This window comes from Saccopteryx leptura, chromosome 4 (assembly GCF_036850995.1).
Source record: "Saccopteryx leptura isolate mSacLep1 chromosome 4, mSacLep1_pri_phased_curated, whole genome shotgun sequence".
Lineage (NCBI taxonomy): Eukaryota > Metazoa > Chordata > Mammalia > Chiroptera > Emballonuridae > Saccopteryx > Saccopteryx leptura.
In genome coordinates, this window is record NC_089506.1 from 107309911 (window position 1) to 107333209 (window position 23299).

Sequence of the window (23299 nt, forward strand, 5' to 3'; positions counted from 1 at the left end):
TGCCCCTCCGGGGCGTCGCTCTGCCGCGACCAGAGCCACTCTAGCGCCTGGGGCAGCGGCCAAGGAGCCATCCCCAGCGCCCGGGCCATCTTTGCTCCAATGGAGCCTTGGCTGCGGGAGGGGAAGAGAGAGACAGAGAGGAAGGAGGGGGGAGGTGGAGAAGCAAATGGGCACTTCTCCTATGTGCCCTGGCCAGGAATCGAACCCGGGTCCCCCGCACGCCAGGCCGACGCTCTACTGCTGAGCCAACTGGCCCTGGACTCAGTTCTTTAGAAGGAGTTGGGGTGGGATGGGAGGTAGTATGGTGATACCATTCTCTTCCTTATTTCTTTACAGAAGTAATAGAGGTTGAAGCTGTAGGATTAAGAATTTATAGTTCCTTCTCATCACCTCACCCAGCACAGTGTAAAGACATTTTGGTATCAGCCCAGCTTCTTTGCTGCCCTTTCTGCACAAGACCTCTGTGCAGATGTAATCAGAAAACTTCCTGACAGTGAACAGATAGGAGGTGAGTGACTATAGGGAGGGATTTTTTTTAATTTTAATTTTATTATTATTTTTTGTATTTTTCTGAAGCTGGAAATGGGGAGGCAGTCAGACTCCCGCATGTGCCCGACCGGGATCCACCCGGCATGCCCACCAGGGGGCGATGCTCTGCCCATCCGGGGCGTCGCTCTGTTGCATTCAGAGCCATTCTAGCACCTGAGGCAGAGGCCACAGAGCCATCCTCAGTGCCTGGGCCAACTTTGCTCCAATGGAGCCTTGGCTGCTGGAGGGGAAGAGAGAGACAGAGAGGAAGGAGAGGGGGAGGGGTGGAGAAGCAGATGGGCGCTTCTCCTGTGTGCCCTGGCCAAGAATCAAACCCGGGACTCCTGCACGCCAGACCAGCGCTCTACCACTGAGCCAATTGGCCAGGGTAAGGGAGGGATTTTTTGACTGATCCTTTTGATCTGTCATAAACGATGAGCACCATTTTTAGATATGGTATGGGGCGTGGTTCTAGAAGATGCCAATTATGATAAAATATGATTCCTTCTCTGATTTTATGTAGAGTTCAGTCAAAGAGTAAACTGGCACTGTTCATAGTGGAGATTTGGTAAATACTACAATTTATCTAACATCTATTTTAAGCTTTAAAAAAAAGAAACTTTTTAGGTTTACGGAATAATATTTGAGGCAAATATTTTAAAGTAATTATTACCTGTTGAGATGTGATCAGCTGTGTCCAACATAGAATAAGATTTTGCCGTTTTCAAAATAGCCCAGCTGCTGAACTGACTGAGGCCTCTTGGGTTGTACCTTGTCTTCCTGTTTTTGAGGTGGGCATTACGTATCTCTCCCAACTCCCCAGGGTCTGCTTCTGCCTAGTGCTGCGAGCGTGGGGGGGGGGGGGCAAGGGGAGTAGAAGACAGGACCCTGCAAGGTGGACTAGACCTTGTGTGTGGCCCTGGTGGGCTTTGTGTGGGGGGTGAATGCAGTTGCCCTGCATTTCGGCATGGCCATGCAGCTTTCTTCTCCAATACACTGACCTCTACTGGCTTAACTAGGACTTTTCATCACAGCTGTTTTCTTAATTTTTTTCAAGTAAAAAGATTTTCATTTACTACTAAAAGCTTTTGTGTGGCTTTTTAAATATAATTTTCAGAAAAATTAATACTCATAGGCTTTGTATGGTGGAATTTACATTTATCTAGGAAATTCCTAGCCATCCCAATTGTACATTTGATCTCTAGGATGCAAAAGCTTTATTTCTTTTTAAAGTGCCATGATACCTCTGAAGTTAAAGTAGAAGATATTTTTATATAATTTTTTTAGATTGTGAAATATATCAATTGTCCTTAATCATTGGTGTAAACAAGATAGTATATTTAGTGAAGAGAACACAGAATTTAAAATTTAACTAATGAGCCTCACTAATTAGGGAAAATAGTTTAAGTTCTCTGGGCTTTATAGTTTCATCTTTAAAGGATGCTTTCTGTTTCATCCTTTTATAAGGATGAAATGTACATACATGCAAAGTGTTTTGGGGGCTGATATTTTTGTAGAAATATTTGTTACTATTATTAAAATTAAAACTAATAATATTTTGTTACTCTTTTGACCCATGCAACTATTTTTAAAAATCTTAAAACAGGTGTGTATTTAGCTATATTGACATGTACTTTGAATTTTTTTTTCTATTGATTTGAGGAGGGGAGAAGGAAAGAAAGAGAGAGAGAAGCAACAACTCATTTTTCACTTAGTTGTTCCATTTAGTTGTGCACCCATTGATTGCTGCTTTATACATGCCCTGACTGCAGATCAAACCCATGACCTCAGCATGCTGGGTCGATGGTCTATCCACTGAGCCACTAGGCCAGGGCCGGGTATACTCTTTTTACTGAGATTTTTAGAACGCTGTAACTAATATATATTTTAGTAACTAACATATATATATATATATACATACATACATACACACATATGCATATATACTAATATATAAGATATACATTTATAACTATAGCTCATTTGAGTGGCAGTTACACGTGGAGTTATGTGCATACAGGTTGATACACTAATGTTAGCTGAATCATTGCTCGTGGTCTTTCAGGTGCATAAATTACAAGGTGATGTATATATGAGACACATGACATACATGATAAATCTGACATGCATGATATTATGATAAATGATATATATGCTATACATCACCTGGAAAGGCTGTAGACTTCCTTTTGTTCACTTACAGTAGTATCTGTAGCAAATGAATTCTGCCGAGCATCTTGTCTAACTTGAGGCCTGTTGTCTTCTACACTGCTCACAAAAATTAGAGGATATTTTATCATTTCATACTCATTTTGAAATGCCCCCTAATTTTTGTGAGCAGTATATTTATTGGCTTTTGTGCTCTGCTGCACACCCCTCTCAGGTCAGTATAAGTGCAAAGGAGGAAGTGAAGAATGATTTTGGTGTAGACACTCAGCAGCCTCTGCTACCTTGGACTAGTACCTACTTTCATTCATCTAACAAATATTTTTCATATACTTGTCTTACTCCATGCATTCTGCCAGGCTCTGGTTGGATAATAGTGAACAAGAAAAGAATGTCCGTTATCCTCATGCTTATTTTCTAGTGGGAAAATCAGATAATAAGCATATTTATATGCAGTTAGATTACATAACAGATTGTGGCCAGTGCAATGAAATAAGAGATAATTCCATTCTTCCAGAGTCAGCACTTCTTGAACCCTATGCCCTTTCCTACATGGATGATATATTGGGTATGTAATTTCTACATGGCCTTACACAGATATAAAATAGCTCACAACTCTTACCTCTCTTCATTTTAATGATATATTTACTTACCTGTTCACATGGAACTCCTATGCAATGCATGGCACATAGTGGATGCCTCAGTTAAGGAAATGCATAAAGGACTGGATAAATACCTTACAGGATACCTTTATAGAGTCCTTACTTCAAGGATTAAAATGTCCAGTATGCTGGCAAAGCAGGAAAGGTTTTAGATATTAAATTCTCCTAAGCTGTGGCTGATTAATGCATTTTTAAACAACAGTGATAATAATAATAATATTTGCAATTATTGAGTACTTGCTACATGCCAAGTACTGTTGTCAAGAATCTTACATTTAATCTTCACAGCTACACATAATAGGTTCTAATTATAATGCTCATTTTTCACTAATTAGGAACTCAGGTTACTCAAAGACACCTCCAACTTAAATATTCAAAATTGAACCAATGAGTCCCGCCCATAATCTGATCTTTATCCAGAGTTTCTCATCACAGTGAATGACAGCATCATCTGTGTATTTGGGAAAACCTAAAACCCAGGAAAAGACTTTCCCTTCCTTCATCCTTTCTATCAGTTAACTTGGATTCAGGTCCTGGTCACAAAATCCACCTAGCAGTAGCTTAAAGTAAAATGAGATAAAATTATCTCACAAACAAGCTTGAAGTCAGTCTAAAGCAGGGGTCTCAAACTCAACTCAGCATGTGGGCCGCAGAGCAAGATCACAGCCATTCGGCAGGCCGCACTAGGTCTACAAAAGGCAACTGTTATGCAACACTTTTCTCACTGCAGTTGAAAACAAAAAAAAATCAGTACAATAAGCACAATCGTACATGCAGTTTACTCAGTGTCACAAAACGACCAGAAACTGTAGTTCGCATCACAACTGCTGTTAACTAAGCTAATATCTAGCTAGGATGCTAGAGAAATGAAAAATACAAGTAGGCCCCTAGCCTTACTTAATTTTATCCAAAATATTTTGAACTTCGTGGATTAGTCTGCGGCCGCACAAAATTGTTCAGCGGGCCGCGAGTTTGAGATCCCTGGTCTAAAGGGTTGGTTGGCAGAGGTGCTAATTGGACCAGGCCTTGCTGGCCTTCTTCTCTGCCATCTTCAGCAGATGGCTTTTGTCCTCAAGCTTGTTGTTTCATATTGAAAATAATTGCCTCAACTTTGTGCATAGCTTGTATTGATTCTTCTACTTTTTTGTGTGCTGAAATTCATAATAACATACACTTTAAAGTGTATAGTTCATCTTGGTGTTCAGTGCACACTTTCCTAGTGCTATGTAACCACCAGCTCTCTAGTTTCAAAATTTTTTCATCACCCCAGAAGAATACTCCATTACCCATTAAGTAACCACTCCCCATTTCCCTCACGCTTATCCCTTGGCAACCTCTAAACTGTTCTCTGTTCTTTCAGGTTGTCTGTTCAGGACATTTCATATCAAAGGACTCATGCAATATATGTTCTCTTTTTGTGTGGCTGCTTTTATTCAGTATGTAATGTTTTTGAGGTTCATCTAAGTTTAGCAGATATCAGCATTTCATATTTTAGAGTGGCCATTGCATTTGTTTATCTATTCATCTGCTGATCAGCATTTGGCCTGTTTCCACCCTTTGGCTACTATGAATTGTGCTGCTGTGAATGACTCTTCGTTTGAATATCCGTGTTCAGTTCTTTTGGATATATATCTAGAATTGGAATTGGTGGGTTTTATGGTGTTCTGTTTAACTTTTTGAGGAACTGCCAAACCATTTTACATTTCTACTAGCAATGTATGAGGGTTCCTATTTCTCTACAGCCTCTACAATAACTGTTATTTTCTGTTTTTAAGGCCCTGGCTAGGTAACTCAGTTGGTTAGGGCATCATCCTGATACACCAAGGTTGTGGGCTTGTTCCCTAGTCAGGGCTCAAACAAGTTCAACCAGTGAATGCATAAATAAGTGGAACAACAAATAGGTGATTCTCTCTTCCCCTCTTTTGCTGTCTCCATTCCTCTCTCTGGAAAATCATTCATTAAATAAAATTTAAAAATTATTAATTATTAAGGTTTGTTAATGTTGATGATCTTTTCAAAGACCTTTTGATTTCCCTGATCTCTCCTTTGGTTTTGTAATCTGTTTTAGTTTAGTGTGGTCTGATCTCTATTTCCCTCTTTTTGCTACCTTTAAGTTTGGTTTGCTCTTCATTTTTTAGTTCCATAAAATGTAAAATTAGGTTGTTGATTTGAGACCTTCTACTCTGAGTACTGTTTTTGCAGTACTCATAAATTTTGGTAAGTTGTGTTTTTATTTTCTTTCATCTCAAAGTATTTTCTAATTTTACCATCTTCTTTGATCCATTAGTTGTTTAAGGTTATGCTCTTTAATTTCTACATACGTGTGATTTTTCCAGTTTTCCTCATTGATTATAGTATTTCATTCCTTTGTGGTTGGGGAAGATATTTTGTATGATTTCATTCTGTTGAAATACATTGTGAATTGTTTTATGGCCTAAGATATGTTCTGTCCTGGAGGATGTTGCATGTGCACTTCAGAAGTAAAGTATGTTCTGCTCTTATTGGGTGGAGTGTTCTCTGTGTCTGTTAGGTCTAGTTCATTTATAGTGTTCAAGTCACCTATTTCCTTTTTGATCTTCTGTCTGGATGTTCTGTCCATTATTGAAAGTGATGTATTAAACTCTCCAGTTATAATTGAAGAACTGTTGATTTTTCCTTTCAATTCTGTCAGTGTTTACTTGATGTTATTTTTGGCTCTTTTGTTTGGCATATAAGGGATGGGGCTAAAGTAGGTTTACAGTTGTAAGTACACAAAACAATTTATTCTTGTATTATTATTTATTGTATTTTCCATACAAACAACTGTAAACTTACTTTTGCCCCACCCTATGTGCATTTACAATTATATATTTTAATGTATTGTCCCTGTTGTCAATACATATTAAAATAGTATTCTTCTTTATCACATAACAATATTTGACTTAAAAATATTTTTTGTGTTAGTAGTATAGCTATTCCAGCTTTCTTGTACGTCACATCTTTTAAAAAAATTTTATTGAGTTTATTGAGGTGATATTGTTTAATAAAATTTTACAGGTTTCAGGTTTATGCTTCTATGATACACCAGGTGTTGTGTGTGCACCTCCCCAAGTCAGTGTTCTGTCGTCACCATTTATCCCCCATACCCTCTTCTCCCTCTCACGCCACCCCCTTTTTCTCGTGTCACCATACCGTTGTCTGTGCCTATGAGGGGTTTTTGCTTAATCCCTGCACCTTTCTTACCCAGCCCCACAACTCCCTCTCCTCTGACAGCTGTCAGTCTGTTTTCTGTATCTATGAGTCTGTTTCTATTTTGTTCACAGTTTATATTATTCATTAGATTCCACATATGAGTGAAGTCATATGGTGTTTGTTTTTCTCTGACTGGCTTATTTTACTGGCATAATACTCTTTAGGCCCATCCATGCTGTCGTAAAACATAAGATTTCCTTCTTTTTTACTGCTGAGTAGTATTCTATTGTGTAAATGTACCATAGTTTAAAAAAAAAATGATTTAAGGCCCTGGCTTGTTCGCTCAGTGGATAGAGTATCAGCCTGGCATTCAGATGTTCCAGATTCGATCCATGGTTAGGGTACCCATGAGCAGCAACTACCTGCCTCTCTTCCCCTCCCTCTTTCCCTCATGCAGCCAGTGGCTTGATTGGTTCGAGCATCGGCCCCAATGGGGGGGTGGGGGGGTGGGAGGGTTGCTGGGATCCCAGTCAGGGCGCATGAAGTAATCTATCTCACTATCTCCGCTCCTCTCACTTAAAAAAAATTGATTTGAGACAGAGATTGATTTGGTGTTCCACTTATTTACGCAGTTATTAGTTGATTCTTGTGTGCACTGACTGTGAATCAAACCTGTAACCTTGGCATATCAGGATGATGCTCTCACCAACTGAGCTACCTGGCTGGGGCTATCATATCATAGCTCTTTCATCCACTCATTTACTGACGGACACTTGGGCTGTTTCCACTTCTTGGCTATTATAAATAACACTGCAGCAAACATAGGGGTGAATATATTCTTTTAAATCACGGTTTCAGGTTTCTTTGGATAAATTCCCAGAAATAGAATCACTGGGTCATAAGACAGTTTCATTTAATATTTTGAAGTAACTCGTCACTGCTTTCCACAGTGGCTGCACGAATCTACATCCCACCCTCTGTGCATGAGAGTTCCCTTTTCTACACACCCTTGTCACCTCTTTCTGTTTCCGTTTCTCTGCTATGTCTTCCTTTACGTTTGATTGAAGTTTTTGTTGGGCACCCTTTTGGATCCTTCCTTTTCTCCACTGTACATTTTTAAGTTGTTTTCTTAGAGGTTACCAAGGGGATTTTTCATATCCTAAATTTATAGCAATCTAGTTTAAGTTGGTACCAACTTCGTTTCAATAGCATACATTAATTCTGCTCTTATTCAGCTCTTTTCTCCCTTCCTTTTGTTGTTATTGATGCAAATTACACATTTTGTGCCCATCAACATAAGCTTAACATTCTTGACTTGTGCATATATTATATATTTTAATTCATGTAGGGAACAAAAAGAGAAGTTACAAACAAAATCCACAATATTAGCTTTTATATTTACCCATGTATGTGCCTTTAACAATGACCTGAATTTCTTTGTATGACTTCAACTATCGGGCATTGTCCTTTTTGCAGCCTAAAGAATTCTTTCTACCATTTCTTGTAGGGAAGATCTACTAGCAGTGAACTTCATTACCCTTTGTTTATCTGGAAATGTCTTAACTTCTCCTTTACTTCTGAAGAATAGTTTGCTATTCTTCAGAAGTAAAGGAGGCCAGACAGAGAATTCTTAGTTTACAGTTTTTTGTTTTTTTCTCTTAGCATATTATCATTTCACAGCCTGCTGGCCTCTGCTTTCAGGATTTTCTCTTTGATGAATAATCTTGCTGCTTTCAAGATTTTCTCTTCAACTTTCAACAGTTTGATTATTATGTGTCTCTGGTGGATCTCTTTGAATTCCTCCTTCTTGGAATTCATTGAGCTTCTTGGCTGTGTAGATTCATACCTTCGAATTTGGGAAGTTTTCATCTATTTTTTTCCCAAATATTTTTCTGACCCTTTCTCTTCTTTTCATATTATATATGTTGGTATACTTAATGGTGTCCCATAGGTTCTATCCATTTTTATTCATTTTTTCCCATTTTCCTCCTCAGACTAGGTCATTTCATTTGTCCTGTCTAGAAGTTTGTGATTCTTCTGTTCTCTCAAATCTGCTGTTGAACATCTCTAGTAAATTTTTCACTTCAGCTTTTGTACTTTTCAGCTCCAGAATTTCTATTTGATTCCCTTCTATAATTTTTAATCGTATTTCCTATATTTTCATATATCCTTGTCTCAATTTTCTTTAGTTCTTTATGGTTCCTTTCACCTCTTTAAACATATTTAGACAGTTAATTTAAAGTTTTTGCCTAGTAAGGTCAGGTAACATTTGGTCTTCTATACTGATGACTTCTGTCACTTTTTCTTTTTCCTATGAATGGGCCATTTCCAGTTTGGGGTTTTTTTGTTGTTTTGGGGGGGTTTTTGGGTACACTTTGTGATTTTTTTTGTTGTTGGGAACTGGATATTTTAAATATTATAATGCAGTAACTTTGAAAATCATATTCTCTTGCCTCTGCAGACCATGCTTCAATGATCTGTTTAGCATTTTTTTAACTATATTTGCAAAGACTGTATTTCTTATTATTTGTTATTGAAGTCCCTGTTCTGTCATCTCTGAAGTCAACCAGTGATTTCTTTTAATGTCTGGGTTTCATAAAGAAAAAAGGTCTTCTGTCTCTTTTTGACATGTATTACCTAGGACCCTTCAGCCCTCAGTAATTGAATACATAATGGCCAGGCTCTACTCTTTCAGTGAACTGCCAGGCAAATCACAACACACATCCCCAGATTTTGGGAGGGCAGGGTTCCCACCTTGGTACCAGCAAGCCACTCTGAATGTGGGCCACTGTCCCCACAGCTGCCTGCCACAGGGAATGGGCGTGCATGACAGTAGCTGCTAGCTAAACATGAAATTCACTGACATATACCAGCCTCTTTCTTCATCAAGCATCCCCTTGTATGGTACAAGTATCTAACTAGACTTGAGAGTTTTCAGATAGTGATTCTGACAGTTCTTGCCAGCTCAGTAGTTGATTTGGTGTAAGGATAGATTCCTGGAGCTTCCCAATCTGCCATTTTCCATGATGTCACTCTATTCTTGTTGAGGTAATAATTTCCTTATTAAAATGTGCTGGCCATATATTGTAAAAATAATTTAAGTGTAGACTGACATGTTTATAAATGGTATATGTATTGAATTACTTCTTACAAATTATTTACCATTATGCCTGTCCATCTCATAAATTAGGATAGTTGACCCAAAAGGTGGAATTTTGCATATATGTGTGTGTGTGTGTGTGTGTGTGTGTGTCACTATGTATTACTACACTGTATTTTGTGACTATGCAAAGAAAATGGCATTTATTTTGTCTGTAGTTAGTCTAGTCTTTTCCTTAATACTTCTTATAGGTAACCTACTGATTAGGTGAAAAAGTCCAATACTATTTAAAACTTAGGCTAGTATGAAGACTTGGTTAGTTTGTTTAGGTAGTATCCAACTCTCTGAGAAAAAAATGATCTGTCTTTTGTCTGCTTTTTATCCTGGGATGGTTTAAGGGTGTGGGGTGAAGGTGAGGGTGTGGCATATATGATCTAGCAGTGGGGAACTGCTCATTTTCCTTAACTGGATGTCTTCTACTTGCTCGGGTCTGTGGAGCATTGCCCTGTTTCCTCCTAGTGTGTTTGCCTTGCCAGCTCGTGCAGATGATGTCATGGCTGGTGTAACTCATGGTGGGGCTTTTATGACTGGTTAGAGCTTAATAGTCCACTCCCTGACTACTTCCTTTTTTTTTTTAATTTTATTTACTTATTTTTTACAGAGACAGAGAGAGAGTCAGAGAGAGGAATAGACAGGACAGACAGACAGTAGCGGAGAGAGATGAGAAGCATCAATCATCAGTTTTTCGTTGCGCATTGCGACACCTTAGTTGTTCATTGATTGCTTTCTCATACGTGCCTTGACTGCAGGCCTTCAGCAGACCAAGTAACCCCTTGCTTGAGCCAGCGACCTTGGGTCCAAGCTGGTGAGCTTTTGCTCAAACCAGATGAGCCCGCACTCAAGTTGGTGACCTCCGGTTCTTGAACCTGGGTCCTTCTGCATCCCAGTCCGATGCTCTATCCACTGCACCACTGCTTGGTCAGGCCTGACTACTTTCTTTAATTTGCTCCTCTTCTCTGAGTTCTCTGTCTTACCTGCAATAACCGTCATAGTCTTTGCTGCAGGATTACACTGTTCCATGGTGGACCCATGGCTGGCCCTGTAGCTCAGGAAATGTAATTCTCAGGGCTTAGATTGCCTGATTGTGCTTGGAAAAACTGCCTAGACAATGGCTGGGCTGGTAAGACTATGGATTTACTGTGTAATCCTTCTCTGTGTGTCAGATGTTGCATATTGCTTTATCTCTGCATTTCTTTCAGTAGTGAAACCTAATAGCTCCCAAGCAGATAAAGGCTTCCAGCAGACTAGGGAATTAAGTCATATACATGGAGAGGCAAAACAACAACAAAAATAATAATTTTAAAACACTTTCACTGCCCTGGCCAGTTGGCTTAGTGGTAGAACGTCGGCCTGGCGTGCAGGAGTCCTGGGTTTGGTTCCCAGCCAGGGCACACAGGAAAGGCGCCCATCTGTTTCTCTACCCCTCCCCCTCTCCTTCCTCTCTGTCTCTCTCTTCCCCTCCCGCAGCCAAGGCTCCATTGGAGCAAAGTTGGCCCCGGGCGCTGAGGATGGCTCTGTGGCCTCTGCCTCAGGTGCTAGAATGGTCCTGGTTGCAACAGAGCGGAGCCCCAGATGGGCGGAACATCGCCCCCTGGTGGGCATGCCAGGTGGATCCCGGTCGGGCACATGTGGGAGTCTGTCTGACTGCCTCCCCGTTTCCAACTTCAGAAAAATACAAAAAAACACCCCACTATTACTATCACATGTGTGTATAGGAACACATATGAGGATTATATTTAAAGAATCACATATAATTCTTAATGTATACAAGCCTTAAACTTAAGATCTTTAGAGATTTATATGTGGTGTATATGCATATATGGGTGTACCTGTATATATATTTAAGATATATAGTTAAGAAATGTTACATATAAATATGTGTATATGTGTATAATTAAGAGGTTTGGTTTTCTATGAAGCCAAAGTATTTTCCTATGAATAAAACTACTTGATTTAAAACACATTTCCTTCTGTTGCAGGACAGTTCGTGTATGGTTAAAGAGAGACAGCGGACAGTATTGGCCAAGCATATACCATATGATGCCTTGTAAGTATATCTGGATTTCTGTCTTTAAAAACCAGACATTGCCAACTCCCCTTCCTTCTGAGATTGCCGTTGTGTTCTCTTACTGAGTAGTGTTGCCTGAGGGTTAGGATTGTCGTTATAATGGAAAGTACCATAGTGAATCACTTTACACTTCTAAAGCTCTCAGTATGTATATAAAATAAAGAATTTGTTCTGAAGTTGACTATGTATCATAGTTTCTGAATAAGATTAAAGAAAGGACTACAGCATATAGGCTCTTTGATTACAGCTGATCCCATCTGGTCTCTAACTTTTTGATTAATATTTTTGTAAAGTACTTCCTTAGACAATTGAAAATTTTGTCTTGTGATTTACATTTGTGAAGTAAATTTGTTCCTTCATTGTTGTTATATTATTTATTCACATTTAAGACATTCAACATTGAATATTCAGTTCTTCCTTCCCACCCCCAACATTCAGTTTTTAAAAGGATTTGCTTAGGATTTAAACATTCTAAATAGAAAACAACCTCATTTCCCCAAGATCTTATGCGAGCAATAAGTCCTTGCACTGATAAATAGTAAATCTTTCAAATATACTTAAAAAACAACAACAACAATGATATGACTGCCGCCTAGATTTCTACACTGGCGAGTTCCCCTGTGGTGTGAGAAAGCTAACTCCAAAATAGGAACTTTCCTTCAGTCTAGTGTTTTGTAGTTAAAATTAATGTTTTAATAGTTTGGGCATCCTATTCCATGTTTGTTTTAGCGTAAAATAATTATTTAAATTTATTTTCAGTTATATTAGTGAACATTTTTTTATTCCTCTTCCTTTTACTCTTAATTAAAATTGACATCCTAGGAAAATCGGTTTGTTGTTTGGGCTCATGTACCCTCTGGCTTGCTGAGTGTACACCTCTTCTCTAGCTCTAAGTATCCCTGTTTGAGAAGTACAAGCTGTAATGTATAATCAAAATAAATTCATGCTAGATTGTAGATGTAATTAAGTTTATGCCTCTGGCACAAGAATACTGTAATAACATAAACAACAATTTGCCTGTTTATGAACAAATGAATTATTGAGGATGTAATGGCTTTCTGTGATTTTCAAATCATCTTTAAGTTTTATGTGTCTTTAGAAGTTTGTCTGACAACCACAGAGCTGAACCAAGTATCCAGCCCTACATTAGTGAAGAAGAAACATCATGTAATTTGAGTACTTATATTCACCCTTTACCTGTTGTGCCTCCAGCAGACACCACTATACACAAAGGCATGAATGGTCTGATCTCTGGTCTTGTTTTTTCATCATTACTTGTCACATCTCACTAAAAGAGATGGGAAAGGTCTATAATCCAAAAGGTTGAAATTGACCCCAGCGACCAGTCACTTCCTCCACTGTGAAGACAGAAGAGGAGCAAACCTGGGAGAAATGACACGGGCTTGGGGGTGGCAAGCAAGGAACCCAGCTGAGATGAACACAGGAACCTCGTGAAGACACAGGATCCTGAGCAGTAGCTCACCCACCCCCTTCCCCATACACGCATCCGTGCACATTCGGTCATTCTCTGATGCTGTCATTTGAACATCACAGAAAATACACGGAAGACTCGAGTTACAGTTTCCTCATATATTAAGCTGCATGTAAGAACCACTAAAAGGCTGCACCTGACATAGTTGCTCACTAAATAAATACTTACTGAAGACTCGAATTTATTAATAAAGATGCATTTCCGTGAGAACATTATTATAATTTCCTAATGACTGAACACAGTCTTTGAGGAGGACTTTCTAATTGTTCACATACTTTGCCCATGGCATGGCGTTCCACTACAGGGAGTAAAAGGGGATGACTTTGATATTCACATGTGGGCTGTAGACCAGCTGCATCAGGATTACCTGTTAATTTACTAGATTGGGTTTGACTCCAGATCTTCTGAGTCATAATCTGCATTTTAAAAGGATCCTTTGGTTATTTGAATGCATCTTATAGTTTGAGAAGATTGTTTTGTGGCAGTTTACACATGCTCATATGAACACATGTAAAGCCTCAAGAATATACAATGTCGATGTGTAAATACATAGATACCACATTTACTGTATATGGGTCATCAGGCTAGGGCCAGGATTTATAGATGAACAAGACACATAATAAGGTCAGGATGATTTCTGTAATCTTTTACTGTTGGATGCTTCCACTATCATGGAAAGGTGAAAGAACAAAAAGCTGTTCTCCACAATTGATCAGAAATTCACTTTTATGTCCCCTGTAAGAGGGAGCTAGGAGAAACCAGACTTTCTTGGTTGAGGCTGTTTGCCCGAGTCAATCTGATTTTCCCAGGAATTTAGAATTTGAATCAGAAAACGCCAGTCTTAGCCTAGCCTGGTCTCCTGAGCTATGGACATGTAAACCCTGGATGTGTGAGGCATTAAGAGTGCTTAAGGAAACCGTGAAATCTGATCTCCTTAAAAGAAAGTATGAACAAGAAGGGACCCCTTGGCTCCAGAGGGAAAGATTCTGAGCGAGTGATGCTGAAGGTTTTCCCCATCGTCCTCCTAATCCCCAGAAACCTGGCTTTGCTTCTTGAGTTTAGAAGATGCTCCCTCTCTTACTAGATATGCCCATTTGTGCTTAAGTTCACTCCAGTGGGTTTCTGTCCTTTGTAACTCCAAGAATGTGATTCAGCGGAGCCCTGTTTGGAATTAGTGTGCCTCCTCATTCTTCTCTGTTCAGTTTCCCCGGGTTCTCTGTGATCCTTAGAGATAAAGGACTGAGCCATGTCCCTGTGGGTGTCACTGTGGTTAAATGAGAATAGTCTGGGGAAAGGAAGGGCAAGAACAACAGCAGAAAGAAATATTTATCGTATTGTTTTGTGTGTGTGTGTGTGTGTGTGTGTGTGTGTGTGTATGTGTGTGTATTTTTCTGAATTAAGAAGCAAGGAGGCAGAGAGACAGACTCCCGCATGCGCCCAACTAGGATCCACCTGGCAAGCCCACTAGGGGGCATTGCTCCATTGCAACTGGAGCCATTCTAGCACCTGAGGCAGAGGTCATGGAGGCATCCGCAGCGCCTGGGCCAACTTTGCTCCAATGGAGCCTTGGCTGCAGGAGAGGAAGAGAGAGATAGAAAGAAAGGAGAAGGGGAAGGATGGAAAAGCAGATGGGTGCTTCTCCTGTGTGCCTTGACCGGGAATCGAACCCATGACTTCCACATGCTGAGCCGACAATTTCCTATTTTCTTTCATTTCTTTGGCTAGTTCATTTAGCGGATTTTAAATGTTTCTTTTCTACTGAACATCACTCAGTGTACTAACTAAGGCTATGGTAGTTAAATACAGCAGATGATTCCTGTCTTCATGGTGTGTACAGTCTGGTGGGGAAGGCAGACCTAAGTGTGTTCTACTCGTGATGCACAGTGTTATAATGTGGCAAGTAGGCATAATGGAGACATGGTCAGAATTTCTTTGAGGAAAGTCCATTTTAAACCCCTGCTGTCTACAGAGAATTTGGGGTGAATGATAACTTGTTTTGAAGTTTCCTATAAGCTGATTTTTGTGATGGGTGAGAAATAAGAGCGTTTTCTTATCAAGTATTCTTTCAAAAAATAATATCCTTTGAACATATCTCACATAATACTTGCTTATTGCCTATGACAAGATCAGGTTACAATCTATGCAACTGGGACCTGCTGGGCTTGGGAACCAGAGAGGAGCCTTCCTGATGGTACAGAGCTGAGTTTTCAGTTGTGCCATAAGTATGATTATTTGTTTCAGGCTTCTGATGGGTACCATTTCAGCCACCACATTTGCATTACACTACAAAGGAAAAAACACATACACATTTGAAAAGCACAGGCATTTCTATTTCCACAGTTGAGATTTTTTTTTTTTTAAGTGAGGGGAGATTGTGAGACATACTCCTCCTGCATGTGCCCCAACCGGGATCCACCTGCCAACCCCTGTTTGGGGCCAATGCTCAAATCAACTGAGCTCTCTTCAGCACTCAGGACCAACCCTCGAACCAACTGAGCCACTGGCTGCGAGAGAGGAAGAGAGAAAAAAGGAGTGGGGAGAGGAAGGAGGGTAGAGAAGCAGATGGTTATTTCTCCTGCGTGCCCTGACCAGGGATCAAACCCAGGAGGTCTGCATGCTGAGCCACCAGCCAGATGAAGATTTTTTTAAGGCCCTGGCCTGTTGGCTCAGTGGTAGAGTGTTGGCCCAGCGTGTGGAAGTCCCGGGTTTGATTTCCGGTCAGGGCACACAGGAGAAGCGCCCGTCTGCTTCTCCACCCCTCCCCCTCTCCTTTCTCTCTCTCTCTTCCCCTCCTGCAGCCAAGGCTCCATGGAAGCAAAGTTGGCCCAGGTGCTGAGGATGGCTCCATGGCCTCCACCTCAGGCTCTAGAATGGCTCCAGCCACAACAGAGTGACACCCCAGATGGACAGTATCACGCCCTGGTGGGCATGCTGGGTGGATCCCGGTTGGACTCATGCAGGAGGAGTCTGCCTGACTGCCTCCCTACCTCTAACTTCGGAAAAATAAAAAAATAAAAGATTTTTAAAAAGATTTTATTTATTGATTTTACAAGGGGATGGTGGCGAGAAGTATAGTTGCTTCACTTTAGTTGTTCATTGCTTACATACCTTAACCGGGCAAGCCCGGGCTTTTGAACTGGCGACTCAGCGTTCCAGTAAGATGCTCTATCCACTGAGCCACTGCAGGCCAGACTCATCGTTGAGATACATATTTTAGATTAACTTTACCAGCTAGGTCAGACAGTGGGGTGGAGGAGAGAGATCTCGAGCAGGAGCCAGGGTGGTAGGCATTTGAGGTTTTCTTACTCTGTTAAACTATTGGTTATCATGTCTGGGCCTCTGCTGCCAACTCTTCCCTTTGGGCACAGAGCGTAAGTGACACAACTTGGCTGCCAGTGATTAGTGACTAGCAGGTGGAGAGGGCAAAGCCTCCGGTCAGGTGTGTTGGATAACTGAAAAACCTCTGGGTTCTGTTGTTGCCAGGGCCCACAGCTGGAAGTTACTTTGGTTCCTAAGGGTTTATTTGTCCCCAAAGCAAAACAGAAGATAGTTTTTTGAAGATAATTACAGATAAAAGGCACACTTAACAGAGCCATAAAATAACCTCTTTTGTCATATTTCCCCCTCTGCCAAGGCCTGGTGGGATGGTATTGGCCAGTTTGGCTCAAGCTGCGGTTGGGTTTCTCCTTTCACACAAGGCTGCTCACTTTACCATTTGCTCACTGAAAAATGTAATTTTGAACTGTACTGCTCGCAAAATTAAGGGATATTTCAGTGCTTCATATTCATTTTGAAATATCCCCTAATTTTTGTGAGCAGTATATATGCTTCCCAGGTTTTATCAAAAGCCTGGTTGAAAGGCTATGTAAGATGGCAGCATGAAGCTGATGCAGTTCAATTATTCACCTGTATTCTGATTTGTCCCACTTTGTGTCAGCCCTCTGCAGAAATGCCTTCCTTCACTGTGCCTTCATCTCAGACTGATGTGTACATTATGGCTATTTTTGAAATACTTGTCTACCATAATGCTCGGTGCCCTTCTGATCAGAAGCACTAAGCAGTAGTATTTTTCAGATAACAGGGCAAGAACCCCTCTGCTCGCTCTGAGGTGGAGCTTCCCAGCACATGCTGCAGCCTGCTGGGACGGTCCAGATGGCTCCCTGGCTCTGAGCACAGTCCCTGTCCCAGCGCCAGGGCGATCCAGTCCACAGGGCCCTGCTGTTCTCTCCCTTTTACTTCAGTGGTGCACAGACCTAATATTCTGTATGTATCCCGAGGTGAGAACGTTGCAGAGGAGCAGCTGTAAGGACCTGGTACATGGTCCTTGAAGGGCCGTGTGAAACGTGGAATCTATTCTGTTTTCCAACATATCTTTATTCTAATTTTCCTTCTGTTCTTATATATATTTTCTATAGTCATGACTTTTTGATTATTTCTGTTGTTTGGCTTTATTTTATCTGCCTTTTTAAACCATTTCAAATTCTTTGTGAAATGAGATAGGGTATGCATTAAATAAATGATCTTAATTAAGATGAATACAAAGAAGTTTGAACATAGTCTTGCTGTTTACACTAAATTCAACCAAAAATACGAATTATTTAAGATTGTAGTACTTGTAGTTCTTATCCATGGTTTCACTTTCTGCAGTTTCACTCAATGCAGTCAAACTTGTTCTGAAGATATCAAATGGAAAATTCTAGAAATAAACATTCATGAGTTTTCAGTTGTGTGCTGTTTTGAATAGTGTGATGGAATCCCTCCCGCCCCCCTTTAGTCGTGAATCATCCCTTTGTCCAGAGCCTTCCCATTGTGGAGACTTTCTGCCTGTTAGTCACTTAGAGACTTTTCACGATCTGTCGCAGTGTCGCAGTGCTTATGTTGAAGGAACCCTTATTTTATTTAATAGCGAACCCAGAGCACAAGAGGAGTGGTGCTGGCAATTCACAGGAGCCGAGGAGAAGTGGTAAAAAAAAAATGCTTCCTTCACGTGAAAAGATAGATATGTGTGGATAGGAAAAACATAATATATGTGTGGTTTATTACTCTCCGCAGTTTCAGGCATCCTCTGAGCTCTTGGAATGTATCCCCCCACAGATAACAGGGGACTACTGTATTCAAAATACCTTATAGGTTGGAACCTGTGCCTGGGAAGGAAACTGGTATTTGATTTTTATTTTTGCTAACAATTTGCTGCATCAGCTTTGGGGAAGACCTTTACATTGTCTCTGCCCATTTTCTTTGTTCTCAGATTTGCGAAAGTATGAGGTATTGAGGGATTTGTTGTCCTTTGATATTACTGGTGTTTAGCAGTGTATTCTGTCACTGCTCATCTTAACCAGAGGCATTAGAAAAGATTTGCTCATTTGTGAGGTTTAGCTGCACTGGGTTCCTTTTCCCATTTGTTGGGACTGTAGTCCTAGGGCAGAGATTTTCAACTAGTGTTTTTAAAACAAAACTAAGAAAATTTAAAACATGCAATACCTGACCTCTATTCTCTTAACATTGTCAAATAAAAAATGATAACAGACAACACAACAATATGTGACCTGTATGAATGAATCTTTTTTATTTTATTGTCATATTGGCAAAAAATATCATCTATCTTTTGGTGTGCCACACATTTTAGGAATTAGTGTATGTGTGCTGTGACGTGGAAAAGGTTGAAGTTTGCTGTCCTGGAGCAACAGATAACTTGCAGTTGAGGATTTAGAATATTAAAATGGTTAATATCTTTATATGCTTTTTATCTGGGATGGAAATGAGTTACTCTTATGTGAATTGCAAATGTTAATATTCCCACTGATAAGGTTAAAGGACAACTTCAATGATTTAGGACTGTGAAGGTGGTTCATGTGTCACCCCACATCTTCTGCTGGGTGTATTGGAGTTTTGGGGGAAATACATGTGATTATTAGATTATAGTGATAGAAAGGTATTGAAAATAATGGATTTGGCAGTTCTGTTTTTAAAATGTTTGCTTTGGTCACTTTTAGACAATATCTATAATTTAATTGAGGATGTTTCTTGGCAAATGATAGAATATGTGTATAATTGGGAAATGTTCATCCTGTTAAATTATATCTTATTTCAAATAACTTCTTAGTTCCTAGCTGTGAAGTATATTGTTCTTTTGTTGGTTTCTTTTTGGTATAGTTTAGATTATGGAACCATATGTGAAAACAGTGTATCATTTATAGTATTTATATTTTTGAAAACAACTTTATCTGATCTTTTAATTTTATGTTTACTAAGGTGCCTAAGGAACTTTTGATTTTTAACAGAAATGAAGTAAAACATAGATTATTTAAATGAAAGATAACAAATATTCATTAATCTGAGAAATTATACCATTCAGCATACTCTTGTTTGATTTTCATCTGACAGAATAATTTAAAATTTGCTGTAGTTAGATCACTTTACTGTATCTTAAAATTTGTCAGGGAGAAAAAGTGACTACCGCTAATTTAGTGTCATTTTGCTGACGTTATACTAAATCAACAAATGGTTGATTTGAGTGCATGAAATGTTTAATTTAAATGAAAAATGTTTTTAAATGCTAGGCAGTTGAAGTCCTAAATATAAATGTTGTTAATAAAATAAAACATGGGTTGAATACTGTAAGCATAATAAATATCTTGTGACAAACAGGACTGAATGAAGTAATATCAATGAATTAAACCTTTGCATTGTGGGGGTGGGGTGCTCTTTGCAGGCTCTGTAGTCAAGGCCCTTTTATCTTAGGATCTGCACATTTAACGTCACCAGGACCCCTTTAACAACTGAAGTTTTATTCATGGAAATACTGTTGTTTATTTAGTTTTAAAGTTCCCACCAGAACATCCCATGAAGATTAATGTTTCCTGCCAAATAATGCCATTAGCGTTGTAAAACAGTCAGTGTGATTGAAATCCATTGGTTACCCTTCAGTGAAATTTCTGTTGATTTGAGCAAAAGTTCAACTGATGGAAAATAAGTCATAAATTGAAAGATTACAGGTACAAATAATAAATATTAGGAAACTTTCCCCCCAAGTAGAAGTATTTTGAAAATGCTTCCTCACAACTATATTTTTTTAAAAGCAAAAGCAATATATTTTTTTAAGATCTCCTATGGGATAGAAGTATTAGAAATATAAGTGGCTGATTTCTCTCTACTCCACTAAATTATTGAGTTTCTTCTCATTTTAAAGTTTTTTTCCTAAACTTTAATCTAAATACCTGTCTGAAACTACAAAGATTTTATTTTTAAAACACACCTAGTATTATGAAAGTGTTTAATTGTAAAGATAAGATTTTGGCAGCCCATCAAGGTCTAAGGTAAGAGAATATTGCTTCCCATTGCACATAAACTGGCAGAAATTTCTTTTGTATCTTATTTTTATCTTTTACTATCCTTCTAAAATTTTGCCAAATATACTTTGACTGTCATCAGTCTGAGATAGAGAAGGGAAATGACAAGTCTTAATCAGATAGCATGGAAAATGAGTTCTTGTACTATTTGATCAAGACATTTTGGTCAGGTTTTCCCCTAGATTTTAATAAAAATATTGAGGAGAAAATAGGAAGCTGGAAAAAAAAATAGGGTATGACATCAACAAGACTTATGGCAAGGCCTTGAATTTCAGTTATTGGGTGTGTGTGGGTGCTAGCTCAGGCAAACTACACATAGCATGTATTGACTATAAACAAAAGCCAACCAAGTCTTCCATCACCAAAAAAAGGATTTATTCAAAGGAAAGGAAGGATTGCAGTCTAGTATATACAGCCATGGTCAGCCGTGTTTACAATCTGCAGGAAGTGGGAAGCCTCTATTTTACTGAGAGAAAGAAGAAATTAAGGAGAGGTACTGTTAGAGCCATAGAGTTGTGTGGGAAACACAGATTTTTTTTTCTATAGGACTTCCGTACCAATACAGGGTATGAGATCTCTTCCCACCTGTCCAGGTTACAGTCCCCGTAAATTTTGACATATGATATATGTGAAAGGCCTTGGCAAATGGAGGATCACCCCAAGAGATTACTCTGGTGGTGAACCTGTCTCATGAGGAAACAGTTAAAGGTGGAGGAAGCTCTGGGTGAGTAGTTCAGTTGATTGTGTTGTCCTATACATCAAAGTTGCGGGTTTCATCCCTGGTTAGAGAATATACAAGAGTTAACCAATGAATGGAACAACAAATCAATGTTTCTCTTTCTCTCTGTTTCTCTCCCCTCTCCTTCCTCTCTCTCTCTAAAATCAATTTAAATAATAAAATAATAAGATAAAGTAGCTCTTCTACAAAAAGGTGGGGAGAATAAAAATATCCTCAGGTTTTATATTACTTTGTATTTATTTCAATTCCAGTTCAGGGACACAGTTTTGATAGTATTGTATTATAATTTTATAGTCGTTGTCAGCCACTTTGCCCAGCCTCTGGAGAATGTAATTTTAAGGTAAGAGAATAGAACAGTCTCTCAGCCAGTTCATCTCTGATGAACTTTTAGCCATCAGAGAGACCATTATTTTTTAATGAATTATGATTATTAGTTTTATAGCATTGAAAGCTAAAATCTTATTGGCGAAACATCACATTTTTGCAACCTAGCTACAAATATTGTGCTTAAATCAAGTCATATTTTTGTTTCTTCCGTTGCTCTTCCTGCCAAAGGATTCCCTTTACCATGTGGTTATAATTAACATTACTGTGTTTTATTATCCTTCCTTGGACAGTTTTGCCTCTTTGATATTTTCTTGTATGGATGGATAGGAGCCTGTTTTGTAAGGGCTCTAGCACTAGTTATTTAGAAATTGCTTTTTTGATCATTTCTAGTGAATTGAAGTTAGAAGGATTGCTATGTCAATCTGTTTTCCCCCTCTCCCCCAAAGGTAAGACATCTACTATAACAACAAGTAGGTCATAAATATTTTTTTCAACCACTCCCTTCCTCCTTGGCCCTACAGCTGGCTATGGCCAGCTCATTCCTATGGGAGTGTCACAGTTGGAAAATGGTTTAAGTGTCATAAGGCTCGTGTACCAGAAGTCTTCCTCTCTACACGCACATGCACACACAGGTTTGCTTGGTGCTTTTCCATGATGCCTCTTTGGAGGGGTGTGTACACCTTTGGGTCAATACCTGGAAGGTATTAATTACTCTTTTTTTTTTCTTTAAATAGAGATAGTCAGAGAGAGGGAACAGATAGGGACAGACAGATAGGAAGGGAGAGAGATGAGAGGCATCAATTCTTCGTTGCAGCATTTTAGTTGTTTGTTGAATTGCTTATTCATTGATTGCTTTCTTATATGTGCCTTGATGGGGGCAGGAGGCTCCAGCAGAGCAAGCGACCCCTTGCTCAAGCCAGCAACCTTGGGCTCAAGCCAGCGACCTTGGGCTTCAAGCCAGTGACTTTTGGGCTCAAGCCAGCGACCACGGCATCATGTCTATGATCCCACGCTCAAGCCAACTACCCTGCGCTCAAGCTGGTGAGCCTGTGCTCAAGCTGGCGATCTTAGGGTTTCGACCCTGGGTCCTCTGCATCCCAGTCCAATGCTCTATCCACTGCACCACTGCCTTGTCAGGCTGGACGGTATTACTCTTTAGCTCTGACATTCCCTGTTTATAGCCATCTTGTGTTCATTTGTTTATAGCATATGGGTTCTAGAACAACAGAATTTCTATTAAAATTTATTTTATTTATGGTCCTTTATGTTTTGAATTCTTACTATCAATATAAAATGATTTTAATTAAGGAGGTGGCATTTGGGGACAAGTCTTACAGTTCTTTATATGTAGTTCCTGACACAATCTATAAATTCCTCAATGACAGCTGTTTATTATTGTATCACGTGCCTGGAACATAGCATTCTATATTTGACAGAATAACAAGACATTTAGTAAATGAGGGAAAAACAATGACTAAAGAAATAGCGGGCCCTGGCCCGTTTAATCAGTGATAGAGTGTTAGACTGGCGTGTGGAAGTCCCATGTTTGATTCCTAGCCACGGCACACAAGAGAAGCACCCATTTGCTTCTCCACCCTTCCCCCTCTCCTTTCTCTTTATCTCTCGCTTCCATTCCC

At 39.5% G+C, this 23299-nt stretch overlaps 1 protein-coding gene across 1 annotated transcript in view; it reads left to right on the forward strand.

Moving 5' to 3' along the window:
• Positions 1-23299, forward strand: part of WDFY2 (WD repeat and FYVE domain containing 2) — a 196752-nt gene that overhangs the window by 66352 nt on the left and 107101 nt on the right. Inside the window, exon 2 of the mRNA XM_066380938.1 lies at positions 11667-11734. Within this exon, the coding sequence (XP_066237035.1) occupies positions 11667-11734 (68 nt within the window). The remainder of the gene's footprint in view (positions 1-11666; positions 11735-23299) is intronic.